The following is a 26078-nucleotide window of genomic DNA, read 5'->3' as shown; positions in this document are numbered from 1 at the left end:
TGTGCTTCTGTTGAAGGATACAACCCCCCCCCCCCGCCCTCACTACAAGAGTCTGTAGGAAAGGCTTCCTCAACCTCGGCCCTCCAGATGTTTTGAGACTACAATTCCCAGCATCCCTGACCACTGGTCCTGCTAGCTAGGGATCATGGGACTTGTAGGCCAAAAACATCTGGAGGGCTGAGGTTGAGGAAGCCTGCTGTAGGGGACTTTCTGCCTAAGACCCTGGAAAACAGCTGCCTAAATGGGCCAATAAGCTTGATCCTGTACAACACAGCTTCCAATGTTTTGGGGGAAAGGCCATTGTTCCCACCACATTCTAGCTACCGTACTCCATTGTATTCCTTGCCTCTGAATTCCTGACAACTAGGACAACACTATATGGAACATACTCTCATCAGTATGTGTTCAAGATACAGTGTGTACCACTGTTGGTCTCTCAGGGTTAGCTCCACAGTTAAGGTCCTCCAGCCCAAATCTTTTCACCATTAATAGCCACGATCCACACTTTCTTTGATCAGGATGAAGCTACTGGCACTTTGCATGCAACAGCAAGAGTTCTGTACCAGACGATCATCCACCTGGGCCCTTGTTGTCACTGTGCTGTCAGAAGTTCAACAAGGTCACTAGCAAGGCTAGTTTTAGAGATAAGAAGCACCAAATAAAGAACCTGGCAGGTTATCTGAATATAGCATTTGGAAATTAGTTCTAAGTTTGAATCTAAGTTTGGGCTAATTGAGGGGCAGTATTTCAATATGAGTAGGAAAACCACAGTACCCTTAAACATTTTTTTAGAAAAAAGCACTGGGTGCTTATATAGGTGCATGTTAGGCGGCTGGTTCGTACATCCATGTACTTTTGAACTAAGAATGGCCCTAATTCAATAAGCAAAGAGACAGACCGCAAGGGAGTTGGTGCCTTACCTTGCTGAGTCACAGAAGACTGAGAAGAATAGTGGAATCAAAGTGCATTGTGAGAGGAGTGCTGAAGGCAAGGTGTTTTGTGGCAGCAGTCCTTGGCATAATGAGAATTGTTATACTATGCTTATGTAGTAGAAAATGTGGAAGGAAAACCAAGGAGGTGTAGGTTTGGCAGCCAACCCTTCCTGTGAGTCCTTGCAGGAGCACTCCTGCCTTCAGGGGTGGCCCAGCTGGGGCTTCATTGCCCTGATTAGGAGCCACAGGTGGTGGCTGTGAAGAAATACAGCCCCACCTGGTTGAGGCAGGTATAAATAGTACAGGGCAATGTGGTCAGGGGGAAGAGGGTGATAGACCAAATTCTGTTGAGGCTTCTCAGGGTTGGAGCTTGTGTTGTATGAGGGTGAAGGTCTGGTGGGGGGAACAGTTCCTTTCGGGTTGTTTCTCATTGTAAGAAGGTTTACTGTTTGAGGGTTTTGGTTGTTGCTGTTGGAGGAGGTTTTCCTATCCTGTTCAAATAAAAATATATTTCCCCTCATATATTGACTAAAGATCCTTTAAAAGCCAGCAGAGTTAATTGGCAAAACAGCTTATTACTGTATTTGTTGGCCCCTTTTTCTGCAAGGTAACCCAAGGTGACTTGCACTAAAAACCATAAAAACCTTAAAATCACAACAGTTCAAATCAAAGGCCTTAAAACACGGTAAACAAGCAGGCAGGCCTGCAGATGGTGTTTGAGAACCTCCACTCAGTTTCATTTTAGCCATATGATTGCTCCCTTGGCGTTGGCCATGCCTGGGATCTGATTCAGAAGCAACAGTCTGATGCCCATCTTTATACATTTCTCCTGGGAGGAAGCTAGTTCAGTAACAACTTGTCCCAAATTCCCTTTATGATTTGGGGATTTAGGGTGCAATCCTATATAGTACTAGAATTACAGTGGCCGAGAAAGCGGATTTGTCTATTAATTAACTGAGGGATGTATGATGCTAGCAGCTTCTCAGCTGATGATATTGTTCCCAGATGTGTATCCTCCAGATATCTAATCAGAATTAATTCCTACTGTGTACTTTACTCACAAGTAAGCACACATAGGATTCTAGATTTAGTCTCCTCAGGCACACTGCATCCTTGCTGGATTGTAGTGGACAGCTGCTAAGCCAACAGTGATCATTTCTCTGCATCTTCCCAGCCCATATTCTATAATCCCCAAGTTGTCTTCACATACCAAGCAATTTAGCCAATGGCATTCAAGCCCTGGCCAAGCAATCTGACATTTCCAGAAGAGGGTCCACTCACTCATACTGAAGTCTGACTTGTTTAAAAGTTGTTTAGCACAGGTACTGTACTGCCAAAACAGAGGCCAGATGAGTTCAGAAAAGAAAGCTCCATACAGTCAGTGGTATATTTCGTAGCCTGCCGCCTTTGCAGCAGTATATACACCAGAGCTTGCAAGGAGTAAATAGTAGGAGATTGGGGAGTGGGCATTTAGTCAGCAGTGCTTGGTGACCCCTTGAGTCAACTGTGCCATCTCAGTTTATTGACCAACATCACTGCTAGTCCAGCGCAAAGTTGAGAGAAAGGAACTTCAACTTATGAGAAAGGAGATTCCCACTAAACCTTCTGACAGCAAGAGCTGTTTGACAGTGGAATGGTCTCCCTTGGGAGGTGGTGAGATCTTCTTCCTTGGAGGTTTTTCAGCAGAGGTTGGATAGCCATCCCTCATGGATGACTTAGTTGAGATTCCTGCATTGCTTCTCTTTAAGGAGCCCATCCCCTATTTGGTGACAGATGCAAGACTCTCACTGCTCTCAGAGAAACTCATCTCTGCATCAGAATTCAGCAGCGACCTTTCACCCACCACACGAGGAGCACAAGGGTCCCATTGTGTCATAGCATGCAGCCCACATGCTCTCTGATCTGCCTGACATGGAGCCTTTAATGCTGTTCCAACGCTGAGAGCCCTATGCCTTAGATGTGGATCCTGCAACTGAACCAAACAGGACTGGCTACACGGGTGCTGGTGGTTAGAGCAGGGGTCGGCAACCTAAAGCCTATGGGCCGGAAGCAGCCCGCAGAGGCCATTTAACCGGCCCCCAAGCCACCGCCGAACTGAGCTGCCCACTTGGTGAGTCCCTAAACCGTCGCAGCATGGTGTGGGGACTCTCTTCCGCGGCTCCGGAAATCGCTTCTGCACATGCCCAGATGCTGGAAATCGCTTCTGCGCAGGCACAATTTTGGGCTTCTGGGCATGTGCAGAAGTGATTTCCGGCACCGCAGACATGCGCAGACACCATTTCTGGCATCACGCTGTGCCAGTCCGGAGGAGGATCTCCGCAGGAGTGATCTGGCCCATGCCCGGTAAGCCTTGCCGACCCCTGGGTTAGAGAGTCAAATCTTCCATCCACTAAAGCCATAATGTCTGGCTAAAATATGGCCAGCCTATCACGCTCAGGAGGACATATGGTAATCCATGGTGAATGCTTTAGTATAGGATGAATGGGGTGCTGCCTTGCCAGTCTGCCTTCAGCTAGCTCCCACCTACCTGCCTTCATACTCACAACCAGCCATGGGGCGGCCCCAGCTGTCAGCATCTTCTTCCCTAGTCTAAGTGTTGCCCTTGTAAAACTCAGAAGGTCAGAGGATGAGGACAAATCTAGAAATAGTTGTCTCATCTGTCTTTATCTCTGGCTCCCCCTACTGTTGGTCTCCCTGCATTCCACCCTACCAGTCCCAAAGAACACCAGCCAACACTGCCTGGTTGTGACATTTCCAGACCAGGGAAGCAGCTGCTGTGCCACACTGCAGGCTCACCCACTTCAGGTTAAGCATTCCAGGTACCACATGACCTTAAGTGATTTATTCATTTATTTTAAGGAGACACGAATGTCTGGGGTAGCTCAGTCGGCAGAGCATTATTTATTTTATTGTTTATTCAGTTTATATACCACCCTTCCTCACAAGCTCTCGGGGTGATACACATGATAAAAATACAGGGTAAGTATGAGATTCTTAATCTCAGGATTGTGAGTTCAAGGTCCAAACTGGGCAAAAGATTTATGCATTGCAGGGGGTTGGACTAGATGACACTCAGGGTCCCTTCCCAACCATACAATTCTATGATTTTATGTCTCCCTGAGGATGCGGGTGGCGCTGTGGGTTAAACCACAGAGCCTAGGACTTGCCAATCAGAAGGTCGGTGGTTCGAATCCCCGCGACGGGGTTAGCTCCCATTGTTCGGTCCCTGCTCCTGCTAACCTAGCAGTTCGAAAGCACCTCAAAGTGCAAGTAGATAAATAGGTACCGCTCGGGCGGGAAGGTAAACGGCGTTTCCGTGCGCTGCTCTGGTTTGCTAGAAGCGGCTTTGTCATGATGGCCACATGACCCAGAAGCTGTACGCCAGCTCCCTCGGCCAGTAAAGTGAGATGAGCGCCGCAACCCCAGAGTCGGTCACGACTGGACCTAATGGTCAGGGGTCCCTTTACCTTTTTATGTCTCCCTGAATACCATACCCTTTGACCCAGTAGTCCTTTCCCTGAATTTAAGATGAAGATGCACTCACTCAGTGGGAAAGGAGGTGCACTCTGCACATGCTCAGGGGCATTGCTTCACATATTTAGAGCTGAGCTCTGGCTTTAAAAGTAGGCAGAGGGGCTTGGCCCAGGCTCTGATTAAACGGTGACTACAATGGCATGAGAACTGGCTAATCTCAGCCCACAGGAAAAGTTTGTTTCCTCTGCAATTGAGCTTCAATGATATTATCAGATTCAACTATTGGTTTCCTGTTCCCTGACTGTGTGCACGCGATCAGCTTAAAATAAGTGAGGTTGCTTTTTATGTGCTGCATTTCAAACCACAGTTGCATGTAGCTGTGCACATCAGCACGGTTTGATGTGTATCTAAGTTGCCCACTGTTTGGGAGAGAGGACACAGCAACACGTATTATTTCGTCGTAGGATAAATGTGGATTGTGGCTCATGTTCCATGTACACGACTTCCCAAACCATCAGTGGGAGAGCACTGGGCACAGAGTAAACGGGAGCCTCTGACTCCTGATGCTCAAATCTTGCCTTTCCTGACTCTTTGGGCCTTGCAGGCTGTCTCCATTTCCAAGTGGGATTCAGTCACATTCCACATTCCATGCAATTTAAGTTTATTTGTCAGAATTGCACAACACGCCCGCTTCCCCTCAGAAGTGAAATGGAAAGCGTTCAGGTCCTGCTTGTGAGTTTCCCGCAGGCATCTGATTGGCCACTGTGGGAACAGGATGCTCGACTAGATAGGCCCATGGCCTTGATCCCTGTTGCTACAGACAGAGAGTGAATACAGTTAAATCACCTCCGTCTAAATCATGATGCCTCACTTTTGTTACACATGGTGGCTAACCTATAGCCCTCGAGATATGGTTAGATCCTGACTAGCCTCACCTTGCCTCCAGGGGCGATCAGCATTGAAGCCCAGCAATATCTTCAAGGCCACACTTTTGCCATCCCTGGTTTGACCACTAGGCAATACCGCCTTTTCAAATCCAAAGGCAGGAAGCAGGAGTGTGGACTTCCTGCTTTGTTAGACCTTCAGCTCCATATTCTTCTACCTTTGATAGAGAAAATATAAACCAACAGTTTAATAATAAAAGCAAGAGAAAGATGGGGAGGGGGGATGAGCCTTGATATCTAAACCAGATGGGCCTCATTCATCACCATAATGTGGTCTCTGCTGACTCCAGCAAATAAGAGAGAGGTGGAATGATCCCTTCCCTAGAACAACTCAAGGTGTGGTTACAGTGACATCTGCTGGCAGCCTATGCTAAATGCAGTAGTCACAACTTGGTTGTTGGGGGAGAGGATGCAAACTGGCAGCATAAACTTTTAAGGGTGGCACAGGCTGAAATCCTGATGCAGCGTCTCTACCCCCATCATCCAGTCCGGACACTGAGGTCCAGCGCCGAGGGCCTTCTGGCGGTTCCCTCACTGTGAGAAGCCAGGTTACAGGGAACCAGGCAGAGGGCCTTCTCAGTAGTGGCACCCGCCCTGTGGAACACCCTCCCACCAGATGTCAAGGCAATAAACAACTATTTTACTTTTAAAAGACAACTGAAGGCGGCCCTGTTTAGGGAAGTTTTTAATGTCTGATGCCTAATGTAAGATTTGGTTAGAAGCTGCCCAGAGTGGCTGGGGAAACCCAGCCAGATGGGTGGGGTATGTATGTATGTATGTATGTATGTATGTATGAATGAATGAATAAATAAATAAATATTATTACTCAGCTTCCCTTTGAATAAACCCTTTGAATTCAGTGGGGGTTACTTGGGAGTAGAAATGGTTAGGATTTCAGCCATATATATTTCCACCCCCTTCTTTCGAAGATTAGAACCTACTCTGTGGCAAACTAATCCTAACTTCACCTAAAGACTGATGGGATCTCAGCTGGCGGTGACTGGCCGGGAAAGAGATCTTGGGGTTTGTGGTGGAGAGCTCAGTTAAATTTAGGAAAACGTCCTCTGTGCGCTGTTGCAGTGAAAAGGACCTGCTAGGGATCAAAGCAAAAAAACCTGCCAAGATCATAATGCAAATCTATGAAGAGATCACACTTAGAAGACTGTGCATTCACTTCTGGTTGCCACGCTTTAAAAAAAAACAACAACCCACAAGACCAAGATATTTCAGAGCTGGAAAAGGTGCAGAAAAAGACCACCAAAATGATCAAAGGGCTGGACGCATTATATGCTTCTACTACACGAGGAAATATTATAATGTTTGAGGCTATCTGGTTTAGAAAAAATGCAAGTAAGTGAGGGAACATAAAGGAGATGTATAAAATTATGCAGTGTGGAGAAAGTAGGCAGAAAAGCATTTACCTCTCTCATACAAATAATACAGTGGTACCTTTCGTTACATATGCTTCAGGTTACAGACTCCGCTAACCCAGAAATAGTACCTCAGGTTAAGAACTTTGCTTCAGGATGCGGCGGCAGTGGAAGGCCCCATTAGCTAAAGTGGTGCTTCAGGTTAAGAACAGTTTCAGGTTAAGAACGGACCTCTGGAATGAATTAAGTTCTTAACCCGAGGTACCACTGTACTAGGTATTGGAATCAACCACCAAAGTTGAATGGTGGGATATTCAGGACAGACAAAAGAAAACATTTTGTCACACAGCAGATAGTCCAGGTATGGAATTTGCTACAAAAGCCGCAATCATGTCGTCCGTCCACGTCCCGTCCCCCCCCCCCGCCCCGCAATCATTAGGTTTTTTTTAAAGGGGATTAGATAAATTCATGGTGGATAAGGCTATTGCCACTATTAAAATACATCTTTTATTGTTATGGTTTTAGTAAGTTGGCAACCCTGATCTACGGCCAACTTGTGTATTTGGCAACCTGGCAAGTTAATGTTTGTTGGAAACATTTATTGTTGGCATCCATCTGTCTTGGGAGACAATGGAAGTGTTTGTCTTCAGGGGTGAAGTTGAACCACTGGAACTTTGCAGCGTCTGCCGTGGCTGTGGAGACCGATGAGGGAGAGACATGTTTTGTTGCAGCTGGGGCAGATGAAGGTGTCCAGTTGTGCTGCTGCAGATGCACCATGGCATTTATTCCCTCTGCACTTGTCCCAGCTGTCATTCCTCCTCTGGTCACTGCTATGGATACACGACCTGACTGTCTGTCTCCAGGTACAGTGGGCTTAACATTGCCATTTATGCTTAAGATATATTCATTTATGAAAAACATCAAACCTCTTTATTCTACTCTAGCCTTTTAAAGGTCAAGTAGTGCAGTTGGAACATTTTAGCTATCAATAGATATATTCAGCCTTGAAGCCGTAGTTACTTGTTGAAAACAAAAGATAATAGTTGAAGCTCTGGGAGTTGCTTGGCAACCAGAAAGAGAACATTTACATTTGTGTGTGTGTATGTATGTGAGAGTAACTTTCTTTACAGGAGTTCAGGGCTGAATTAGGTGAGGTATGAGATGTAAGCATTGAGCTGGAACTTTCAACCCATGATCGCCTTCAGACGAAGATTAGGCATGGACAAATTTAGTGATATTTGGAATGTATTTGTCAAAACCATAGAGACACATGGATTTGAGGCATCTGATCAAAGATCTGTATTTTAAAATAAGCTTAAAAATATATTTGTAGATGCTTGCTCCAAATGCTTGCTCCAGGCCAGGCAGAAACCACCTGGCTGAGAGTCTTTTTGTTTATTCTCCTGACTCCTGAACAAGGGCCCCTCATTGATTTGTTGCAGTACCTCAAAGTTGTAAAAAGGAGCAAAAGCTGGGAACAAAAGGTCATACGAATTACAGAATACAATCCAAGCTGCAAAAACACTAATTAGAGTTGGTAAATAGTGCCTCCCATCAAACATGGTTTAAGGTATCCTGAGAAGGTTAAAAGGCAAAGAGCTAATAGCAACAACTTATATTAGATTCTTATTTCATTGATGGTGTGTGAGAAGGTGAACCCAAGACCTCTGTTTATATGACAAAATTTGAAACCATGAGCCATCTGTTTTAGCCATTTGCCCCTGTTGCTAGAAGGGCAGAAGAGCAAAGAGCAAAGGGTGATCTGATATTTAAGATGGCTTGTCAAGACAAATGTAAGATATATGATAGAAGGAAATATAGCTCTTTGTCTCCCATAAAAGGTAATAGGAAATGGGTGTATCTTTTATGATTGGTTCTAGCAAACAGCCAATAGGAATTTCAACCAGGCTGATTGGACAGAGGCAGCCAAAAGGAGGAGTAAGGAGGCTGGGCTGAGGGAATATAAGTGCTGGTCACCAGGGCTGGGGGGTGCAGAGCTTTTGGTAAATATACCACTGTGCCAATCATTTATTTGTCTGACAAATAAATTATTATTTTAATTTCTCTATTGCTGCGTTGAATATTTCATTCCAGCTAAGCGTTAACCACAAGCAGGGTGCTACAGATTGACATTTATTTTTGTGGGAAACAATAAGTTTATCCATCTACATATATACCATATAGTTTTGTTTAATTTTATTTTATGGTTATTTTGTTATTGCTGCTTTCCTCTGCCTTTTAAAATGTTTTTAATGCATTTTCTCTCCCGCTTTCTATTCTTTCTTTTTTCTTCTTTCTTTGCTTTAATTTACGATAATAATCTCAATAAAATCATAAATATATAAAAAAGAATCGAGTTTTAAAGCTTGCAGAAACTTGATTTAAACATTGCAAAAAAAAAAAACCCAATACAATTTTCTCAGTTATACATTTGTCTTCTTACATATACTGATCCCAGTATAATGCTCTAGAACATATCTGTAATGGTTCTAGGGGTTGCTCGTGCGTAAGCCGGTGCCGACACCTGGCTGGGTTGCCTGAGTGAACCTTTTCTGTCCGGACAGCCACTCACCCGTGGCTGTCTCAATCGCTAGCAGAATCCGTCAGAGGGCGTTTCTTAAACTTCTTCCAGCAAAGAAGCTCTTTGACGCCTAGTCTTCTCCTACTCTCTCTGCGCGGAAGCCTTCTCCGCAAGGAAGGCGTAGGCAGCGGAGGACCTCTACTCTCCCCGCTGGTCCCCGGCGAGGAGTCATGGGATCGCCTCGCCGCTTCCCCCATCTGCCCCCCTTCTCCACTGGTGCTACGCTGATTCTCTTCCCCAGAAGATGGGTTGCCTCTCCCAATCCCGGGACGCTCTCTGGAATCCCTCTGGAGCTTGCTCTCTCCCTCCGGCACTGATGGCAGTTCCCTGACAATATCTTTGCCGAAAACCAGTGCTTTTCACCTTAAAATCAAATTGAACTCTGTCCTCCTCTGTTTCTGGCTTGCTTGCATGTTGGGCAATGCCCAGAGGAGATCTGTGTCTGCTTGCAAAACGACTCATGACTCGTGAGTGAAGAGGGCTACTTCATTAACCTAAGTAAACACTCTGAAATTCTATCCCAAAACCCATGACTCAGTCATGAAACCTAGCCCACCCCATCTTTGCAAAGGAAAAATACAAGCCTTCATCATACATGTTTCAGAGTAACTTAAAATACAACACAATTACAATTATGCACTATTTTATGTAACATTAAATAACTTCAACACCAGCTGGTGAATGGGTAGGCAAACTAAGGCCCGGGGGAAGGATTTGGCCCAATTGTCTTCTAAATGCAGCTGGCAGAAGGTCCAGGAATCAGCTTGTTTTTACATCAGTAGAATGTGTCCTTTTATTTAAAATGCATCTCTGGGTTATTTGTGGCACCTGCCTGGTGTTTTTACATGAGTAGAATGTTTGCTATTATTTTAAATTAATCTCTGGGTTATTTATGGGGCACAGGAATTCATTCATTCCCCCCCCCCCAAATATAGACCGGCCCCCCACAAGGTCTGAGGGACAGTGGACTGGCCCCCTGCTGAAAAAGTTTGCTGACCCCTGTGTGGCCGGTGATGATAGGATCTCTAGAAGCATCTCTTAAAGGTAAAGGTAAAGGGACCCCTGACCATTAGGTCAAGTCATGACTGACTCTGGGGTTGCGGAGCTCATCTCGCTTTATTGGCCGAGGGAGCCGGCATACAGCTTCCGGGTCATGTGGCCAGCATGACTAAACTGCTTCTGGCGAACCAGAGCAGCACACGGAAACACCGTTTACATTCCCACCAGAGCGGTACCTATTTAGCTACTTGCATTTTGACGTGCTTTCAAACTGCTAGGTTGGCAGGAGCTGGGACTGAGCAACGGGAGCTCACCCTGTCGTGGGGATTCGAACCACCAACCTTCTGATCAGCAAGCCCTAGGCTCTGTGGTTTAACCCACAGCGCCACCCACGTCCCAGAAGCTTCTCTTAGGTGCTTCTAAGTAGTTGCAATATCCATCTTTTAGCAATGAAAGTACCTCCCAAATAAATCATTCTGAATGCTTCTGTGTACTGGAAATTGGATAAGCATGATCTCACCTGCTGCATGTTAAAGAGGAATGTGTGACGGATGAGGATTTCTTGCTGTAGGTTTTGGAGAAAAAAATCCTAGCCTGCTTCGTAGGAAGTTGCTGAGCGCTGCAGGCTGCTGAACACTACTTTGGTGATGAGTCATTCTGTGCATGATTTCAAGGAAAGCAGAACTGCACCCTGCCCACAGTGAGAGCCTCAGAGACTTAACAGGCGCTGGCTGTGGAGACATTATCTGCCAGGGCTCCACAGCTCCATGTTAATGTCCAGAACTATGTCAAGAAGATCTTGGGGATTAAGGAAACTAAGAGGAAAATCACAATTCTAAAGCTGCCCATTGTTTATCAACTCTATTTCCAGGTTTCATGGGTTAGGGGTAAGGCCCCACCATCTTCAGAGTCCTAAAAGACTTAGTTCAAATGCTGATAATTTTGAGGGGCTTCCCAGAAGTGTAGCCCCCTCACAGATAGTCTGCTGGATTAAACCTTTTCAGGTTTTTATGAGTTGTAAATGAAAGAAAGAAATCTTGTCTATCTAATTTTATCTCCAGGTATCCAAAATGTAACAAATAAAAAAAATAATTAAAATAAATGAGTAACGTTTAATCTCCAAGGCTTGAGAGACAGTAACTAGTTCAAGGTCACCCAGTGAGCTTCAAGACTAAGTGGGGATTAGAACCCTGATCTCCCAGATCCGGGTCTAGCACTCTAACCAGAACACCACCCTGGCTCTGTTGTTTCTAAATTATCCTTGGAACAGTCACCATATAGCAGATGTGGGGAACCTTAGAGCGGCCAGCTGTTACTTGACTACATCTCCCATTATCCCTGGTCATTGGCCATGCTCGCTGGGGCTGATGGGAGTTGTAGTTCAGCAATATCTGGCGGGCCAAAGGTTCCTCGTGCCTGCTATGTAAGGTTAGTTATTTATGAAATGTCATTATTTTTTCATATAGGTAAAAACATGAAATCATGTATTATATTGATAAAGCCCCTAGAATCACTAGGGGCTGTACACACACACAAGTGCTTTTTTCTGGGGGACACAGGGGTACGCATACCCCTAAACATTTTGTGAATCTTTGTACTTTTGTCCATTTACTGTATTTATTTTCCCCAATTTGAACTATAAAATTGTGGTTTTCTTGAGTCAAAATGAGAGTACCCCTAAACATATTTTTAGGAAAAAAGCACTGTGTGTGTGTGTGTGTGTGTGTCTGTCTGTCTGTCTGTGTATGTTTCACTGTCCATACGTAGGTCAGCGATAAGGAACATCAGGTCTGAACCAAAATATGTCCTTCCAGGCCCCGCCTCTATCCCTGCAGGCCACACCTCCTCAGACACACCTTCTTTCACCCGGCCAAACACCTACAGTATTGGCTTGGCTTTGCGTCCTCCTGTCTGCTTCTTTTTCCACATAAGAAGATAGAAGCTTGAGCGTACATGTAAATTACATCTTTGCTTTTACTACTTGGAAAGAGGGGCTAGGCTTCTGCCCACTACTCTATAATTATTAGTAGTACTGCAATAGTTGGGCTTTCTTCAAAGAAACAGCTGTCACTTTCACTACTTTTTTGAAATGTTTATTGATTTTGAATTTAGCTGCGAAAAGTAAGTAGGATATACAAATCAATGAAAAGGAAATAAAAACCCATAATAATAATTTATTCTTTGTATCCCGCCCATCTGACGTGGCTGTCCCACCCATTCTAAAACACAGCAGAACGTGACCCAATGAAAGCTTCCCGCTGCCTGTTTTTAACAAGAGAGAAGGGCAGAGCCCCCCAAAAGAGCCGAGAAATGCAGTCTGCAGGCAACAGATCCGAGGCGAGCGCGGCCCGCCCGGCGCTTTGAAAGCGCTCTGCTCGCTCCGCCCCGTGGGCTGAGCCTCGTCCGCCTTTCCGCCGCTTGGGCTGGCCTCTTTCTCGGCGATGGCGGCGGCCCGGGACGCGGCGTCGGCTTGCAGCGCGGACTCCTTCCAGCTCCGGCACCTGCACCTGGCGCTGAGCGCGCACTTCGGGCGGGCCGGCTCGGGGCACTTGCAAGGCTGCGTCCGCCTGGAGCTGACATGCCTGCGGGACCGCGCCAGCGAAGTGGTGCTGGACTCGCACCCCAGCGTCAAGGTGGAAGGCGCCGGGCTGGCGCCGCCGGGGAGCCGCTGCGGCGAAGGGCAGGGCCCGCAGCCAGGCGCGCTGAGGCCGCTCGCCTTCCAGAGCCGCCCGTTCGCCAGCTACGGCTCGGCGCTGCACGTCACCCTGCCGGAGCCTCTGACGTGCGGGGACACGGTGGTGCTGGAGATCGCCTACCGAGCCGGAGCGGGGCCCGGGGTGAGTCGGGGAGAGAGGCGGTCGGAGCCGGAGGGCGCGCGGATTTGCCCCGGTCCCTTCCCCCAGCCGAGGGCGGGAAGCGTGCAAGGTTCAAGTTGCGCCTTTGGACCCGAAAGCCCTTCCTCTTAATGGGGAGAGAGGTTTGCTGGCAGCAGTAGCTCAGGAGCGGGGAAATATACACTCTGCACATGCTCAGGCGTGCTGCCCTCAGTATCATAAGTTTTTCCTTCCTTAGATCTTCATGGGCTGCGTTCCAAAACTAAAGGCATGCCTAGGTGTGCCTGGGCTGCAGTGATGCCATTGCTCTGCTATTGCACCACCGATCCTGATTTTCATAATTGCCCCTTTCCCTCATTATTCAGGAGCTTTAGCAAGGGAAAGGAAGTGAACTTGCCTTTCTTGCTCTTGTCCTTCCGTGTGGGCTGTTACTTACTGCCTATGGACATCTATCCTTATGGGACGCAGCTCAGCCTTGCAAGCAGAAGGGTCCAGGTTCAATGCCAGCCATCTCCAAGCCTGCTGAATTTAGCCTGGTGTCTGGCATCCCCCAGAAAGTAAAATTTAGCAGAAGCCTCCACTTGCACGGGGATATCAGCTCACATTAATGGAAGGGAGGACTCTCAGTGTAATCGCTACAGTTCCATGCAGTCGGTAGAACTGAACAAGAGTTTTGTAGGGTGCCACACTCATGATATGAGAATGCTAAACCCTCCCCATGGTGAGTGAATTGGTAGGCCTGTTCTTACATCTTAATGCATTTTAAACAGCCTTTTGTACTTGTAGTAACAGTGAAGCCCCCTCTCCCCTGCTTTCAAATGCATCTTCAGTGAAGTGAATATTCCAATCTATATTTAGAGCACAAAACCAGAAGAGGGATGTCGTTTTACTCTGGATGGATTTTGTGAACTGCAAAGCTGTCAGTGAGCATGTTCTCTCAATTCCCAGGGATACTGGGTTGAACTAAAGGTGATGTGGGAGACCAATAACACGAATCTTGGATGTTGGAGCCGTCAGGATGGTGGGGGTAGGAATCAGGCCTGAGGTTTAGTGCAGGTGAAGGGGGTTTAACCCTCTTTGCTGATCCATCTTCTCAATCTGAATCAACCTCTCTACCTCCTATTTGTTTTATACCTATTATGGTACTTGTATGCTTGCTCCACAGAGAAAAATAGGAGCCTGGGAGGCATTTAGATCAGGAAAGCTACATGGAGGAAAGAGTTAGGACTTCCACCTACAGCCATGATCTGATTCCCCCCCTCCCACACACCTATAATTGCACTGATACATTTCCTTGGATAATTTTTGGATTTAGCATTTCACAAACCACGTAATCGGTTTTCCTCACCGCTTTGTAAAACCTAATACCTGCATTAAGGCTGTTTGTAAGAAGAAGAAAATGCCTTTATTTCTTTGGACCTCTGCCCAGCCCTGATTGCATTAATGTACACCTTGAAGAAGTCCAAGGGCTGCACGTTGGTGAGTGCTGACTGTGCACATCTTAGAAATAGTTCATAGCTGCTCTCTTGAAAACCTGAAGATCTGGAACATCCCACGCTGGGAAATCCCAGGGAACTTTGTGTTAGAGTATTTGGGTCGTGTGCGGATTCTAGTGCTTGTTGGCTAATAGCAACTGAAGGCAGAACAGAAATGACAGCTTGATCCTGTACCTCCTCTTATAGATCTCCTTTCTGGATTCTTATCAAACTGCCCAGAAGGAGAAGCCGTTTCTTTACACCTCTGGCTTTCCTGTGCTCAACAGGTCCCTTTTCCCTGGCTTTCACACCCCGGCTGTCAAGATCACGTACTCTGCACACATCCAGGTAAAGTATCCCACTGCTCACAGAAGACCTGTCTTTTTTCTCTTGCTAGGTGTGTTGGCTTACTCCTGAGCAGACAGCAGGGAAGCAGAAGCCCTATATGTACACTCAAGGCCAAGCTGTTCTGAATAGGAGCTTTTTCCCTTGCTTTGACACCCCTGCCATTAAAAGTACATACTCTGCTCTTATAAAGGTAAGCCAGGGCCGGTACTATCGTTTGGCTGGGTGAGGCAGTGGCCTCAAGCAGTAGAATCCCTGCCACTGCTTCCACAGCCCAAGCCTCACGAGAGCCGTTACCCATTCCGCTGCTGCCTTCTCCTCCACCCACCCCCACTCCTAGGGAGGTAGACCCTCTGCTAGACTTGGGGCCCTAACAAAGGCCTAGTCTTGCCATCCTCTGGTCAGGCCTGTCTCCCAGCAGCCTCTCCATCTGTGGTGATGTATTCTGTATCGCACTGGGTGAATTTGAGCCAGTTGGTTCATAGAACTGGAAGGGAGCATGAGGGTCATCTAAGTCCAGCACTCTGCAATGCAGGAATCTCTTGCCCAGTGTGGGACTCAAACCCATGATCCTGAGATTGAGAGTCTCATGTTCTACCGACTGAGCTATCCCAGCTGTTTCTCAGTCTAACCTTCCTCACCAAACCAACTCAGGACTGTTGTGAAGGTGAAACACGGAGTGGGGGAGGAGGACCATGCATGCCGCCTTAAGGACATCGGAGTAAAAGTGTGATATACTTGATATAAATAAAACAAGACCCATCCCCAATCAGCAAATGCTCCTTTTCATTGCGCAACAAGCCTGCCTTTGTTTGTCTGTTAGGTCCCTGAGGGTTTCACAGCAGTGATGAGTGCAGTTACCCGGGAGAAGCAGAAGGACAACACTTTCTACTTCAAGATGCCTCTGCGCATCCCATCCTATCTGGTTGCCCTGGTTGTTGGGGACATAGTTTCTGCTGAAGTTGGACCCAGGTAAGAGCATGGCTGGCTGCAGGGATACAGATGAGCCACCGCATTGCTTTATGTCTGCCTTACTGTTTGTTCAGCCGTATTGTTAGCTTTAAAAGAAATCTTCAAAATGACTAACAGTAAGGCTACCAAAAGAATTAAGGCAGTAATTAGAAGTTAAATGACAGAACAATTAAACAAACTAATTATACTCCTCCAATGTAAGACAACAGGCTCTTGCTGCAAGCTGGAATTTCTGGAGTCCCTGCCTATCTTTGTGTAGAGAGGCTGATAAGCAACATCTAGGGAAACCCATGGCTTTCCAGGCATTGCTGGACTCCAACTTCCATTATTGTAACTTTTATATTTTGATGTGGAAGAAAGCCCTTTCACTACTAGAATGGCTTCTTCATATGCAGTACAGAATGCCTTCTTATCTCCCACAAGCAACCATGGGAGTGACTCCTTAACAAACTGACGTTAATGAATGTGTTGCTGTTTATGTGACTTATGTGACTTAGGGTGTTTTCTTCCAATTTCTTACATTTCCACCCGTTTGTTTTCATCCCATGCTAGGAGCCATGTATGGGCCGAGCCCTGCCTGATTGAGGCTGCTAAGAAAGAGTACGATGGTGTGATTGAAGAGTTTCTTAGCACGGGAGAGAAGCTTTTTGGACCATATGTATGGGAAAGGTATGTCTTGCTGCTTCAGGGAAGACTTCCCTTGAAGTCTTTGCAAACATGCACCCATTGATCCCAGGTTGGGCATAGAGATGTCCTACATTTTATCCTTTCCTTAAGTCAGCTTACCTGAAGCAGGAAAAGCTGTAGCTCAATGATAAGAGCACCAGCCTTGCATACAAAAGTCCAATCTCTGGCATTTCCAGGCACAGCTAGGAAGGACGCTTCATCTAAACCCTGGGAACCACTCATATATCACTAAAGTAGGCAGTACTGACCTGGGTGGATCAATGGTGTGACTCTGCTAAGACAGATCATTCATGTTCTTAAATCCCTTGAGTCATACTTCAGTCTTTGGGATGAGACTAAATTGGTGGTGGGACACATGCATTGCATGCGGAAGGTCCCAAGTTTAATCCCTGGCATCTCCAGATAAAAGGATGCAATAACAAGTGATGTGAAAGACCTCTGCCAGGGAGCTTCTGCGAGTCTCGAGTAATAATGCTGGTCAGTTTCTAGAGGAGTAGCAGCAGCAGACTCCTCCAGGAGACTTGTAGCACCTGAGGGACTAGCACATTATTGTTGCATAAGCTTTCATGACCCACAGTCCACTTGCACAGTGCAGTCTTGATGGATATGTGGTCTGGCCTGCTCTAAGGTGGTTTCCTATCTTCTATGAACTTTTGCTGAAGATGAGCAAGCAGCAATTCCCCACTCTTGAGCGAATGTGAATTCTGTTTGATGGCTTCCGCCAGTCAAACTGCATGTGCTTCAAGTGCACAGAACCCTGAGTATTGCTGAGCCTTTTTGGCAAATTTGTATTCTGGTACCTAAAACCTGGGGGCAAACCTCTGTCACTCTCACACACTAAAGTAGAGTGGGCAGTAACAGCAGGATATTATTATTCCTTAAATCAGGGACCCTCTGGGTGTTGTTGGGCTACAGCTTCCAACATCCTTTACCAATGTCTATGTTGGCCACTGCTTTTGGGTGTTGAGAGTCCACAAACGAGGGCTACTGGATTCCCCCATCCCTTCCTTAAAGAAAAACCACTGGAATACTGTCTGGGGAGGTGCAGAGCCTCTTGACACATGTTGTCTCCTTGATCACAAGCTTTGCTTTTGGCAGGTACGATGTTCTGTTTATGCCTCCCTCGTTCCCTTTCGGGGGGATGGAGAACCCCTGTATCACCTTTGTGACTCCATGCCTGTTGGCCGGCGATCGCTCCCTAGCAGATGTGATCATCCACGAGATCTCACATAGCTGGTTTGGCAATCTGGTCACCAATGCCCATTGGGGGGAGTTTTGGCTGAATGAAGGCTTCACTATGTATGCACAGAGGAGGATCACTAAAGAAATTTATGGTGAGTTACCTGTTGGGCAACGTCCATGCTGTTTAGTGCCTTGATATATTCTGCTCTTCTACAATTAGCATCCAGAGCAGTTACATAGAAACATCAATATGTAAATTCATGAACCAGATCAAGAGCTTCTTTTTGAAGAAAGCCCCAAACATAACACAAACACATTCTCATAATAAGGATAAGGGTGATGATGGTAGATAGATAGATAATTTACTTGGAATAACACAATAAAAACAGCGTTCATAAAGATAAAATATACAATCAGAGCAGATTGTAGCAATAGCTCATGAGTTAAAATTGAGGGGATGGTGGTATACATGTGGGACATGTATATATATAAAAAAGTGTGGAATGCTCCTGTTCAATGTGCCAGCCAAGCCCTTTTCTGAGCTACTCCATTCCAGGAGTCATTTCCTCTTGAATGTTTAGTAGAGGAAGGTTGAATTCAGTATGGGTGATGCTACTCAGTGCAATTTTGAATCCGGCTGTCTCCCTGGGTAGTGAGAATTCTTAGCATGAGATTGACTGTGAGGATGAGTTGATCATCCTCATCTGTATTAAAGAAGAGTTAGTTATGTTAGTTCAGAATGCCAAAAAGACCAAACAGGTTTACTGTGGTCGGAATTCGCATAGGCAGCAGGCTGCGTTGTCACACTGAGAACACATATTAAAGTATGCTGGTGGGATAAAGCTGAAAACTAAAGTTATCTGTAGCACTAACTTCATATGAATATACTATTAAAATATTTTTAAGTTCTCCTTTTGTCTTGGTGCTTATTGTACTATACACCCTGCAGTCTTCACAGTATTGTACAACTTCAACTAAGGCATTGTTTTGTGTAGGCTAGGCTGAAGAAACTTTCCACCTGGCATTCACTTTCCGTGTGCAGAGAGAGCTTGATGCTAGGAATGCTGTCAGGTGCTCCCATCTGCGTTCCTGAGGGGTGCGGCTTCCTGACGGGAGGGTTCCATGTATCACCCTGAATAATTTGAATTTCCTTTACAGAATTCCATTTGGAAGGAAGCCAACACACACTTGCTAATGGTTAACAGAAAAGGGTTGCTTCTGTTGTGTTTCTAGCGGGCTCTGCCTGCAGGTCTCAACTGTGTTCTTCTTTTTTCTCCAGTAACGGTGATGCCGTGCTCCAAATAATCTTTACCACATATTCATGACTGATCCCAGACTATCAAGCAGGCAGTTTGGTTTGATGGCCAGGAGCTTAAAAGCACTAGCTCAGCTTCTTCCTTTGCTTGTCCCCTAAACTCAGGTGCTGCTTATACTTGCTTAGAAGCTGCCACAGGGAGGGCTTTGCTTCGCCAACATATGGACAACACCGGAGAAGACCACCCCCTCAACAAGCTCAGAGTGAAAATAGAGCCAGGTCTGTATTGGTCCAGTGCCTATGGATTCAAGTCACATAATTGTTTCCTTGTGATCAAGAAAAGAAATCTGAATAATCAGTTACATACAGAAATTTGGGTTGTGGCTGAATCATTTCTAATAAGGCTTTTCCTTTTGTAATACTGGCAACTGGGTGTTGTAAATCTTATGCTAGTTGTTTCTTCTGCCCAGGTGTTGATCCTGAGGACACCTATAATGAAACCCCTTATGAAAAGGGCTACTGTTTTGTCTCCTACCTTGCTCACCTTGTCGGGGACCAGAAGAAGTTTGATGCTTTCCTCCAGGTACTGTATATTAGCCTGGGACTTGTCTGTGCTTCATGGGTGTCTTGGGAAATTGGCTTCCTCTAGGATAGGAATGCACAGCCTCTGGTCCACAAGCTGCATTGAGACCATGAGGATGTTTTCTCCAAATCATGCCCACCTCTCCTATATGACATCAGGTGTGGGGCAGGTAGAAACATGGCTGGATTGGGTGTGCAGCTACTTCTCCAATGAGCAATGGCGCCAAATTGGGCCCTACACTGTGGGTGCCCAGCATGACCCACCCACGTCGTGACATCATCATGCACACACCTTGACATCATGACACACACGGTGGCGTCATGACATCATACCATGGGGCGGGGCGCAAGCTCCAGCAGTGCAGCAGTGACTGGACCCTTCCTGCGCAAGCTCCACGCTCTCTCTCCCACCCCCCCGTCTGAACTTCATGCTCTTTCCACGGTGTGTGGTGCTTGCATGGCTGCCCCTGCATTTTGTGGGTGCCTGGCCCCTATATGGGAAAGGAAGCAGTTTTTCCAGCCCTTTTCTCAGCACTTTGCACTGCACAAGGAACTTTGACAGTGAGCAGAAGAACCCATCTTTCAATCATCTGACATCATGACAATGTTAGGTGGGCTGCCCCACACACTTCTCAAAGCTGGCCAATGGGGTGGGCCCAAATAATGATCAAGTCCACTTGGCCAAAAAGGATTCCCTGTATGTTTGCAAGGGATGTTCCTGGGCAAGCACTGATGATAACATCAGAAAGTAAGCTGTAGCATCCCACGTTGCTTGGAACTGAAACATGAAGTCTTGGAAGCTGAGTAACTTGTCACAGAGAGGCTGTTTCTGAGAGATTTATCTTAAGCTGTAGCGTTCCTTAAGTGGGGAGCAAAGTCGTCAGCCATGCATGTTGCACTTAAGAAATTCTCCAAAGATACCTGCAAGCAGTGTGAGCAAACTGAGGGAGTATGGACAAATGAAATCTTGCTGAATCAGGAATATATGATGCTGGCATAAAACCTGGGTGGGGGGAATCAGGTATTGAAGGGGGATATTTGTTCCTTTTTTAAGCAGACAGGTATCTCAGCCTCTAAAACCTGGGGTGCTACGACCCAGGCTTGTTGGAGCAGGTAATTGCAGGCTGAACATGAGCTGATGTTCTTTGCTGAAAGAGTTACTCATGAGTTGTTGCTTAAGTAAAGGTGAAATGTTACAGGTGCACCATTCAGACCACACTTTAATTTAGGGCAATCTCTCTCTCTGGCAGGCGTATGTCAACCAATTCAAGTTTCAGAGCATCACAGCAGATGAAGCACTAGAGTTCTACTTGAATTATTTCCCAGAGCTGAAGAAGAAAGGGGTAGATACCATTCCAGGTCAGCAACGCTTCCTACTTTTTAGATATTTGTCCATAATTTCAGGACCAAGCACGTAACGTTTACGTAAATCTTGGAGGTAGCAAGTGTCTCTCTTTCCCAGTTCTCCAAAGACACTTTTTAAGATGGCAAAAACATCCATCCTTTGCATACTCTCCTTACTCTGCAGTTGCAAAAAACATCTCCAGAATATTAGCCAAGTATAACTGCTAGAGAAGCATCATTCTGAATTGGCACAAAGCTTTGGGCAGCAGTTCTTCCTTACAGTCAAGGTGATTAGGAGTGAACATTCCTCCTAGTGTTCCCCATGCTTTTTCTAGATTCAGCTCACCATGTTGACTCTCTCCACCCATGATTCATTGCCTTTATTCCTTAGGTTGCATTTCCAAAGTACACATCTTGCCTGTTAGTTTTGAAGGGCCAAAGTCTGGCAGAGCTCCTGCTACCTTTAAGAGATATTACATCTGGTTACTAGCCAACAGCATTGAGGATGGTAATAAGAGAACAGTTGCAAAACATCTGAGCTGGGCTTCTAGCTGGAATTCTGCTACCTGGGGGATAGCAGTCATATGAAGCTGATTGCTATTCAAAGGGTCAACAGCTGTCTTAAGTTTTCTGGCAAAGAGCTGATGCTAAGGATCAACTTAATACATTATGCCTGTAAGACTGGGGTGAGGGATCTGCAGACCTGCAGATTTTATTGGACTCCGACTCCCATCAGCCCCTGCCAGCAGGGCCAGTTGTCAGTGATGATGGGAATGAAAGTACAGCGACACCTGGAAGGCCATACATTAGCCATCACTGCTATAAACCATGCACACTCCTACTGATCCATGGTTCCTCTGGTCATCTTTCCTCTGTCCAAAAGTGAATAATGTTTTGCAATCCAGAGGGTTGTTCTGCCAGACATTTAGGTAACTGCTGGCAGAAGCATGGAGACTCTAGATGCAGTGAAAGTAACGTGTGCCCTGGCTCAATGAAGTGAATGCTGTTGAATGCTTATAGTGGTATAACCACTCCGTAAACAAATCAGAACAAATGCTCAGTAAAGAGTAGACCTAGTCTAACCACCATGTAAGCTTTGTGCAAGCAAACCAGGATGGAGAAACAGGTTGTTAGTAGCTTAAGAACTTCCAGTATTGAGTCCAACAAGCTTCCCTCTTCTTGTTTCCATGGCAGGCTTTGAGTTTGATCGGTGGCTGAACACACCTGGTTGGCCCCCCTACCTTCCAGACCTTTCACCTGGGGAGGAGCTGATGAAGCCAGCTGAGAACCTGGCAGAACTCTGGGCATCTCCTGACTGCGACATGCAGGCAATTAGAACAGTAGATATCTCGACTTGGAAAACCTTCCAGGTGGTCTATTTCCTGGATAAGATCTTGGCGAAATCCCCACTGCCAGATGGTAAGATTACACTTTGAGCGTGGCAGAGGGAATCGTTGCGCTGTGAATAAATATTGTTGACATTGAGATGCAAGCCAGGTGACTCCCAAGAACTAGAGATTAGAGCATGGGATGGAATAACTTGGAGCGTTTGGGGGTGAGGGTAGAGTGTACCGTATTTTTCCGTCTATAAGACACCCCCATGTATAAGACGACCCCTATTTTTTGAACCCAATTAAGAAATAAATATTTTAAACATTCCATGTATAAGACGACCCCCAATTTTAAACTTTAAAAATTTTGGAGGAAATATAGTCTTATACATGGAAAAATACGGTATTTATGCATGGACGGACACCACAGCAATGAGATGGCTTGTCCACCCTCAAGCAAACATTCATGCCTTTTATTATACACAAAGCAGCATACGTCACTTTGGCTAGGGCTCCCCATTGCTTCCCTTGACCACATGAGGGCATAGGTGGCAAATACCCATATCTTCAGTTAGTTCCCCTTTCGGGCTCAGAGCCCAGCACCTCAGGCCCACAGATGAGGATAGCATCAAAGCAAACCATTTATATATGGATTCACGGTTACAAAACTACCTATTAATTGTGGGGTTATCTTGACTACCCAGATGGTGCTTGCAGAGCTTCCAGAAGTGTTCACCTTTGGTTCAAGACACTTTCTGTGGGCATAAGAGCATGTGATCATGCCTTCCCTCTGCCTGTGGCTAGAAAAAAATACAATACAATAGCTTCCAGAGCTTCCTTAAAAAGACAGTGAAGGAAATTTCATGCCTGAGACATTTTAATGCAAAGCTCATGTATACAATTGCCTTTGCGTACTTTGTACCCTCCAGATGTTGTTGTCTGAGGCTGATGGGAATTGTAGTGTAAAACAGCTGGATGGCACTGGCAAAGGCTGGTGAACAAGATGAGCACAGTGACCATTCAGAATAAGAGTAATTGGAATATAGGGCTGTTGCCTACTTTTGCTGTGCTAATTTCCCTTCTGTTGTGGGAGTGAATGACCCTCCACTCTCATTTCATGCGAAGGGAACATTGAGAAGATGAGTGCCATGTACAGCAAGATCTCCAAAGCACGGAATGCAGAGCTGCGCCTCCGTTGGTGCCAGATTCTCCTCAAGAACAACCACGAGGCGGAGTTTGGCAAAGTGAAAGACTTCCTTCACAGCCAGGTTTGTGGTTGATCTGTCTGTGTGATGTTGGTTCGGAGGCATGTGGATCCTGTAGCTTTTACAAACATACATAATTGTATTTCTATGCCCCCTTTCCAAAGTTCAAACCAGGCTCAAGGCAGCTTGCAACATGAAGAAACACAAAATTATAGACATAACAAAAGTAGTCATAAACAGTGAATAAAACATCAAAAGTATGCAACCAAATTAAACAATTTCCGCCTAAATCATAAGAAGGTCTAAAATAAAGATACAAACATTAATAATGATAACAGGAGCAAACCCTCTGCCTCCAAACTATACCACAGCCCAAGAGTCTGTTCAGCAGCTTCAGCTTTTGTAGCTGGAGTCAGTCCGTGCCCTGCCCTCTCAGACCTGGTGGGGAAAGGCCTGCAAGACGGGGAGCAGGTCTTCTGGGACTCACAGCCAAGATAGTATTTTACCCACTGAATAGTAGATTGATCCCTTGTCTTGGTTGGAAGCTGGGGGACAGGCTTGGTGTGGTGTCAGCCAGCCCTTTTCCCGCCATCTCCTTGGCCCTGCCCATCCCAGAACTAACAGTTCCTCCTTCTCAGAAACCAGTGGTGAAAGCTGCCTCTTGCCACAAAACAGGGAGTGATACTTTTAGCACAGGGGGGGAGAAACTTAGGCTGCCCATATGCTGTTGGACTCTGACTCCCATCAGCTCAACTATTGTGGCCCAGTGGTCAGGAATGACAGGATCTGTAGTCCACCAGCGTGTGGAAGGCCACATATATTGTCATCATTAATATACTACTAAACTGTCAAAGCGCTTCTAAGCAGCAGCAGCAGCATGCCTGGTTTAGCCACAAAGGCCTCTCCCAAACAACAGCCATTCTGAATGCTTCTGTGTACTGGAAAGTAGATAAGCATGATCTTGCCTGTTGCATGTAAAAAAGGAACGTGTAGCTGATGAGGATTTCTTACTGCAAGTTTTGGAGAGAGAGAAAAATCTCTCTCCAAAGTTGTGGGGTGCTGCAGGCCACTGAGCAGATAGATTATATCCACTATAGACTACAAGTAACATGGGTTATCTATTTGGTAAAGATAAAGGGACCCCTGACCGTTAGGTCCAGTTGCGGACGACTCTGGGGTTGCGGCGCTCATTTCGCTTTATTGGCCGAGGGAGCCGGCGTACAGCTTCCAGGTCATGTGGCCAGCATGACTAAGCCGCTTCTGGTGAACCAGAGCAGCTCACGGAAACACCGTTTACCTTCCTGCCGGAGCAGTACCTATTTATCTACTTGCACTTTGTGCTTTCGAACTGCTAGGTTGGCAGGAGCAGGGACCGAGCAACAGGAGCTCATCCCGTCGTGGGGATTCGAACCGCCAACCTTCAGCAAGCCCTAGGCTCTGTGGTTTAACCCACAGCGCCACCTGCATCCCTTATCTATTTGGAAAAGCACTCAGAATTCAGCATATATCTTTCAGCACACATGATTTGTTTCTGTTTCATCTTTGCATCAAAACCAGAAGGAACTTGGGCATTACAGAATGTTGCGGTGTGAAACCTAAGTGAAACTGAATGGCTATTGAGTAAGCACTGCTTTGGTGGTGAGTCATTCTAATGCACTGTCGTTCTGTGCTTGATTTCAGGGAAAGCAGAAGTACACCCTGCCCATCTATCGTGGCATGGTGAGCGGCTCGGAGGCTGCACAGGCGCTGGCTGTGGAGACATTTTCTGCCACGGCTCCACAGCTGCATGTTAACGTCCAGAACTACGTCAAAAAGATATTGGGGGCGAAGAGTTAAGGAAACTGAGAAGGAAATCACAATTCCAAAGTAGTCCATTGCTCAAACTTCAGCAGATGTCTGTATGCCATGCTGGGGGGTGGGGTGGGAGTCCTCCCGTCTTTGGAGTCCTAAAGGACTTTGTTCAAATGCTGGTAATTTCTGAGGCTTCCCAGAAGGCGTAGTTTCCTCATGGATAGCCTGCTGATTTAAACTTTTTTTTCCACTTTTTTTAAAAAAAAGGTTTGTAAATGTAAACATAAAATTATATACACAAAATTTCTATCTCAAAGTTTCCAAAATGTGATATATAAAATGTAATTAAAATACATAAATATGTTTTTTTTTTGTTTCTGTAAATAATAGTTGCCAGTTTTCATTATATCAGTTACATTTTTATCTGCCGTCTTTAGTTCTTTAAAAAGGGTATGAGTTTATCTGCTGTTATTATTCATGCAACCTACTTTCTCATGTTCCTGTTTTGAGTACCGTATTTTTTGCTCTATAAGACCCACTTTTTCCCTCCTCAAAAGTAAGGGGAAATGTGTGTGCGTCTTGTGGAGCGAATGCAGGCTGCACAGCTATCCCAGAAGCCAGAACAGCAAGAGGGATTGCTGTTTTCACTGCGCAGCAATCCCTCTTGCTGTTCTGGCTTCTGAGATTCAGAATATTTTTTTTCTTGTTTTCCTCCTCCAAAAACTTGGTGCATCTTGTGGTCTGGTGCGTCTTATAGAGCGAAAAATACGGTATC

General features: G+C 46.0%; 1 protein-coding gene across 2 annotated transcripts; it reads left to right on the top strand.

Moving 5' to 3' along the window:
- Positions 1-12633: 12633 nt before the first annotated feature.
- RNPEP (arginyl aminopeptidase) lies at positions 12634-25666 on the top strand. Of its 2 annotated transcripts, none has more exons than XM_083444392.1 (11): positions 12634-13137; positions 15007-15147; positions 15778-15926; positions 16479-16595; positions 17712-17947; positions 19216-19329; positions 19521-19633; positions 20883-20991; positions 22171-22395; positions 23433-23575; positions 25193-25666. In XM_083444392.1, the coding sequence occupies exons 1-11, from the start codon at positions 12742-12744 to the stop codon at positions 25346-25348; spliced, it is 1899 nt and encodes a 632-aa protein (XP_083300518.1). In that variant the 5' UTR covers positions 12634-12741; the 3' UTR covers positions 25349-25666. The 2 variants fall into 2 exon arrangements, with proteins under 2 accessions (XP_083300518.1, XP_083300519.1); XM_083444393.1 differs by lacking the exon at positions 15007-15147 and adding an exon at positions 14817-14957 and having other exon boundaries at positions 12727-13137.
- The last annotated feature ends 412 nt before the right edge of the window (positions 25667-26078 follow it).

The sequence above is a fragment of the Podarcis tiliguerta genome, assembly GCF_965153285.1.
Source record: "Podarcis tiliguerta genome assembly, chromosome: 6".
NCBI classification, from domain to species: domain Eukaryota; kingdom Metazoa; phylum Chordata; class Lepidosauria; order Squamata; family Lacertidae; genus Podarcis; species Podarcis tiliguerta.
Note: the sequence above shows the minus strand (reverse complement) of the source record. Positions and strands in the feature narration are given on the sequence as shown.

Coding starts and splice junctions, on each gene's coding strand:
- RNPEP (XM_083444392.1), top strand. CDS start 12,742: ATGGCGGCGGCCCGGGACGCGGCGTCGGCTTGCAGCGCGGACTCCTTC. Junction 19,330..19,520: donor CAGAGTGAAAATAGAGCCAG/GTCTGTATTGGT, acceptor TCTTCTGCCCAG/GTGTTGATCCTGAGGACACC. Junction 22,396..23,432: donor GAAATCCCCACTGCCAGATG/GTAAGATTACAC, acceptor TTTCATGCGAAG/GGAACATTGAGAAGATGAGT.